The 6,000-nt window shown below is 72.5% G+C and overlaps 2 protein-coding genes across 2 annotated transcripts in view; both read right to left on the reverse strand.

The window, feature by feature from the left end:
* Nucleotides 1-1,478: 1,478 nt before the first annotated feature.
* LHC52 (putative plastid light harvesting protein) lies at nt 1,479-2,558 on the reverse strand (the record flags this gene model as incomplete). Its single annotated transcript, XM_009042718.1, has 1 exon — nt 1,479-2,558. The coding sequence occupies one exon, from the start codon at nt 2,556-2,558 to the stop codon at nt 1,479-1,481; it is 1,080 nt and encodes a 359-aa protein (XP_009040966.1).
* Nucleotides 2,559-5,577: 3,019 nt separating this feature from the next.
* Nucleotides 5,578-6,000, reverse strand: part of AURANDRAFT_55209 (hypothetical protein) — a gene marked incomplete at both ends in the record, with an annotated part of 1,953 nt that continues 1,530 nt past the window's right edge. Inside the window, one exon of the mRNA XM_009042717.1 lies at nt 5,578-6,000. Coding sequence (XP_009040965.1) covers nt 5,991-6,000 — 10 coding nt within the window.

The raw sequence follows: 6,000 nt of genomic DNA on the forward strand, positions 1-6,000 counted from the left end.
ACGTCGCGAAGGCCACGTTCTCCGCGGCGTCGAGCGCCAGGTCCGCCACGATTAACCCGAAGGACTCGACGCCGCCGGCCCTCGTCGAGGCCAGCAGGTCGCGCCAGGACCGCTGGACGTTCGCGAAGCCGCGGACGAGCGCCGCGCCCGGGTGGACGACCGACGTCTCCGCCGTCGGGTGCCACGACGCGCGCAGCGCGTCCGCGTCGACGCGGTCGAACGCGTCGTAGAAGCCGTAGGCCGCCGCGAGCACGCGCTGGTCGTCCGGGCCCGTGCGCCCGTCGCTCGCCGCCCAGAGCCGCTTCGCGCCCGCGCCGCCGAAGGCGAGCGTCGCCAGCGCGTCGGCCGTGCCCGCGCCCGCGCCGCGCGCGCCCGCCGCGCGCGGCAGGAACGCGACGCCGACGAGCGCGCCGCCGCGCGCGGCGTCGTAGACCTTGAGGCGCCCCGCGCGGCGCCGGCCGGGCCGGTTCAGCCGCCGCGCGTGGACGACGCGCGCGGGCGAGCCGTCGCGGCGCGCGACGACGCCGGAGCACGACGACGCGGCGCCGAAGAGGCCCTCGACGCGGCGCCGGAACGTCTCGAGCACGGCCCCGGGCGCGTCCTCGTCGTTCGCCGGCTCGCCGTCGCCGTCGTCGGCGCCGTCGCCGCGCCGCTCGCCCGCGAAGACGACAAAGTGCGGCGCGCGCCGCGGGTCCAGCGCGGCCTCGAGCTTCTGGCGGCCGAGCTCGGGCAGCGCGCCGCGCGTGCTGTCGAAGGTCACGACGTCGAGGCTCGAGCCGACGTGCGCGGCGACGACGTGCGCCATGTCGTCGGCGGCGAACGCCGACCGGTCGACGGCGCCGACGACGTTCGTGTGGCGCAGCGCCCGGCTGTCGAGCAGCGACCGCAGCGCCACCGTCGACGCGGCGACGACGACGGCGAGCGTCTCGCCGCGGCACTCGTCCTTCAGGGCCGCGCAGACCTGGGGCGCGCGGCCGAAGAGGGCCACGGCGCTGCCGCCGCCGGGAAGGTTGCTCCGGCTCACGGACGCGCCGCCGCTACATCTGCGAACGTGGCGCATGCATGTGCGGGTGGAGCGGCGCACGGCGAGAAGCATCGCTCGAACGACGCGGCCGCGGCGGCGCGTGCGCGGACGCTCCTCAGTTCGTCGACGACGAGGCCGCCGCGTCGCAAGATGCGATGTCGAGGCGGCTGTGGACAAGGCCGCGGCGGACGAGGCGAGGCAAGATGCGGACTCGATGTCCTGCGACCCGCGTGGCGGGCAACCGCGCCGCCTCAGCCTCAGGCCTCACCTCGCACGGGCTCGGCGACCGTCGCCCCTCGGACTCTCGAGCGCGCCAGCCGACCCCGGCCTCGGCCGCCGCACCGTCCGCCCCTCACCCGAATCCCCCGCCGCGCCGGCAGGTCCAGGGGCGTGACATTAAGGGGGGGGGGGACCGGCGGCGACGCGAAGCGGGGACTTGGGGCGCGCGGCCCGCCTACCAGAACCACTTGCCGAAGAGGAAGGGCGTGAGCTGGACGACGGGGATGTGGAAGGTCGCCTCGATGGCGACGTAGGAGAGGACGGCGAGCATGGCGACGCGGCCGTGGTTCAGCTCGAGCTCGCGCATGCAGAAGCGGCCGACGGCGTCCTTGCCGAGGAGGCCGTAGAGGCCGAGGGGGTCGAAGTCCTCGTCGCCGGCGACGCCCCAGGGCCACTCGCCCTCGAGCGCCTCCATGTCCTTCTTGTGGACGCCGCCGTAGAGCGTCTGCGACTTCAGCGTGCCGATGACCTCGAGCTCGCGCGCGCCGAACGCCGCGAAGAAGGCGAGGACGGCGAGGGCGTTGAGCGGCGGGAAGCCCTCGAGGAGGCCGCCGTTGAGCACCGTCGGCGCGCGGCCGCCGTCGGCGAGGAGCGCGCCGTCGAAGAAGTCGGGCCCCTTGAGCTCGGCCATGGGCCAGCCCGCCGCGCAGAGCATCGCGAGGCGGCAGTGGCGCACCTCGGCCTCCATCTGGTTGTAGAGCTCCTCGTTCGTCGTGCAGAAGCCCGCCGGGTCGAAGCCGTAGTCGCCCGCGTGGGACCCGTCGAGGATTTTCGGCCGCGCGAGCACGGGAAGCACGCCGAACGCCTCGGAGAGCTGGCTGTACTCCTGGTCCGCGAAGCGCTTGAAGACGAGGTCGCCGGGCAGGCGCGCGGGCACGGACGCCTCCTCCTCGGCGGCGGGCGCGGCCGCGGCCGCGGGCGCCGCGGGCTCCGGCGCGTTCGGCGCCGCGGCCGCGGGCTCCTCGGCCGCGGGCGCCGGCGCCTCGACACCGGCCGCGAGCTTGACCCCAAAGTCGGCGTAGGACATGACGCCGTCGGCGTCGCAGGCCGCGCGCCACGCGGCGGCCGTCGGCGCCTCGCCGACGACGACGGCGGCCTCGGCCTCGGGCTTCTCGACGGCGACGGCGACGTCGGTCTCCGCCGGCACGGCCGTCGTGAAGCGCGGGCCGTTCGCCGACGCGCGGAGCGTCTTCGGCGCCTGGAGCGCGCTGGCCGAGGCCAGCATGGCCAATGCCACGACGATTGCCTTGCTCATCGCTTCCTATGTCACCACGCCACGAGGTCTCTGCAATCCACCTCGCCTCAAGTAGCTCAAGTTCATCACCGACCTGGAGTTTTCATCGAGCACCGCACGATGATGGGCAGCCTCTAGATGTTCGCCCTGGTGCTCTTCGCCTACCACGAGACGTCGCTCGCGCGCGACAACCTGCACCACTTCGTCGCGCGCGGCCTGCTGCCGCCGACGCAGGGCGAGCACGTCTTCGTGCTCAATGGGCCGCACAGCCTCGAGGCCGCCGCCTTCGCGGCCGGCAACGTCGCCGTCGTCGAGCGCGCGAACGACTGCTTCGACTTCGGCGCCTGGGGCGTCGGGCTCGACGAGGCCGTCGGCGCCTTCGGGCCGCGGGAGCGCTACACGCACTTTTTTTTCCTCAACGCGTCGGTCCGGGGCCCGTACCTGCCGCTCTTCGAGGCGCGGCCCTGGTGGGTCGTCTTCGGCGACCAGCTCGGCGGCCCGCACGGCGTCGGGCTCGTGGGCACGTCGCTCAACTGCTGGGCGAGCCTCGGCGAGACGCACCTCCAGTCCATGTTCTGGGCGACGCACGCCGCGGGCCTCGGCCGCGTCGTGCTGCCGTCGGGCGTCCTCGACTGCAAGGCGGACCACGACGCCGCCGTCTTCGGCGGCGAGATCCCGCTGAGCCGCGCGTTCCTCGACGCGGGCTACGCCCTGCGCACGCAGCTCGCGGCGTTCCGGGGCCTCGCGCCGGCGCCGGGCGTCGTCACGCCCGCGGCCGCGCGCGGCGAGGGGGCCGAGGGCGCGGCGCTCTACGCCGCCTGCCTCGGCCTCCTGGAGCGCAACGCCCACGGCGGCGACCTCCAGTACCCCGGCGAGTACGGCGGCGCGGACGTCCACCCGCTCGAGGTCGTATTCGCGAAGACGGGCCGCGGCGTCGCCCGGGCGACCCTCGACGCCTACGCGCGCTGGGACGCGTAGAACGAGGACCCTTACGTCGCGCGGGGCGTCGTGCAGACGACGGTGTAGTAGAACAGGACCCACTGGAAGAGGCCGTGGAAGAACGACCACGCGTGGTGCGACGGCAGGACGGTCCGCGGCACGTCGAGGCCCCGCGCGAAGTGGCACGAGTAGCCCGCGGCCAGCGCCCCGACCCAGCCGACGACGTCGGAGAAGTCGGGCTCGATGCGCTTGAGCATCGCGAGGCTGCAGACCGCCATGACGAGCGTGCCGACGTCGTGTACAATCGGGTGCTCGGTGCACTCGAAGCCCGCCGTGACGCCGAAGCCGACGCCGACGCCCGCGACGGCGACGCACGTGTAGACGTCGCCGAAGGCGCCGCCGCCGGCGTCGCGGGCGATGAGGTAGAGCACGCCCAGGAAGAGCGGGCAGATCACGAACTGGACCAGCGCCACGTTGTAGGGGCACTCGACGACCGCGGAGATGGCGTAGGTCCCTGATTTCTGGAGGTCGCCGCGCGCGAGGCCGCGCGCGTAGCAGACGACGAGCAGCGCGGCGATGCTGCCGTAGACGAGCTGGATCTGCGGGAGGTCGGCGTCCATGATTGCGAAGCTTGACGCCTGTGATCGTCTCAGTCGAACTCAGTCGAGCCTCGATGTCCTCGATCGCCCGGCCGCCGTCGCCGGGGTCCGGGCCGCTACGAGGCTGCTACGCTGCACGCCCGCCAGGCCTCCCGCCTCGAGCGCTCCGCGCCGTCGCGAGGCCTGCGCCCGGGTGGACCCGTCGGCTTCACAGGTCCTTCTTAGGCCCTCGCTTCCTCCTCTCCTCTCGCCGCTCCGCGCCGGCCTCGTCGCGGGCCGGCGCCTTCGCGCGCCGGCACGCGTGGTCCTTCGCGCGCCGGCACGCGTGGTTGGGGCGATCCTTCTTCGCGCACTCCTTGCTGCAGTAGATCCGGCCGCACGTCTCGCATCGCATCATCCGCTTCCTGTACCTGTGCACCTCGCACACGTGGCACTTGGGGTTGCAGCTCTTGCTCATTGAAAGGAGGTACGACATGGCGAAAGACCACAGCGGACCGGCCCAAGCCGCCAAGTACCATCCTACTTGCACTATACCATTTGGGCCCGAACGGCTCCAGAAACCAGAGATGAAAAGGCGCGCGGTGACGCAGAGAAATTTGCCGCGGCGGTGGGGCTCGGCGAACGCGACGTCTCTGTAAAGAAAGCAAGGCAGATAAAAGATGGTGTACACGACGAGCGTGCCGACGACGTCCGTGCAGTGTTTTACCCTCCTGCGACAGTTCGTTTCCGTCATGCTCACGAGCGCGTGATGACCCACGATCGCGACGTGCAGCGCGAGGGCCGCCGCCAGCGCGCGATAGCGGCCGCCGCCGTCGCCGTCGCCGATCGAATAGTACCCGGCGATGTTCATCTCGAGCACGGTCGATGCCAGCGATGGCAGCGATGGCAGCGGGTTCCTTGACGGTGGCGGCGTGATCCCTGCGACGTCTTCCTCGGCCGAGGGCGGCGGGATGCAGGGTTCTGGGTTCTTCAGGTGAGCGACGAACGCGGCGCGGAGCTCCAACGCGTCCGCCTTCGTGAGCTTGCGCCACGCGGCGCGGATCTCTCCCAGCAGCGTATCCACGGTCGCTATCATGTCATTGCCAGTCTTCTGCTTCTCGGTCTTCTCGTACCAGGGACCTTCGGGAAACAAGGTCGCGGCAAGCACGGCCCATTTCGCGAGCCACACACACCAGCCCAGGAACGCCCAGAGCGACCAGAACCAGCCGGTCAACGAGAACCAGCCGGCCATCGCAGCCCTCCGTAGCGAGGCGCGCAACAAGCTTGGCACGGCGCGACTAGCCCGAAGCGCCGGGCGAGACGCAGCCACGTGGCGAGGCGCGCAACAAGCTTGGCACGGCGCGACTAGCTCGAAGCGCCGGGCGAGCAGCCCCTCTTCATCGCGCGCCCGGCACTCGCCATCATGAACCTTTGGTTGAACTTCAGTGTGCTTGGCGGCCCTCGAGACCGACGTCTCGACCGACTGGCGCATCTCGACCGCCGCCCCCGCGACTCCCGCGACTGCAGGAAGGTGCCCTTAACCGCCGTCGGCGGCTCCGGGCGCGGCGTCGGCGCCAGCGCGGCGCTCCGGGGGGAGGAGCGGGCGGCCGCGGCGGCGGCGATCGCGCGGGGCGCCCCGGTGGCGGGGGCCCCCGCGTCGGCGGGGGCGCCCGCGCCCGGGGCGGCCGGGCCGGCGGCGCCTAGTCGACCCACTTGGCGAGGATCTTCGCCTTGTTGGCCGCGACGGCCTTGTCGACGTCGGCCGCGGACATGGTCGCGTACTTGGAGAGGTCGATGGCGTCCTCCCACGCGAAGTAGCGGATGCCGTCCTTGGTGTAGGGCTCGCGGCCGAAGTGGCAGTAGGCCGCCGTGACGTTGTACTTGGGCTGGCGGAGGTCGAGGTCGCGCGCGAGCGCGCCGGGCCGCGCGTCGAAATTCATCTTGAC

The sequence above is a fragment of the Aureococcus anophagefferens genome, assembly GCF_000186865.1.
Source record: "Aureococcus anophagefferens unplaced genomic scaffold AURANscaffold_35, whole genome shotgun sequence".
In the NCBI taxonomy this organism is placed as follows: domain Eukaryota; class Pelagophyceae; order Pelagomonadales; family Pelagomonadaceae; genus Aureococcus; species Aureococcus anophagefferens.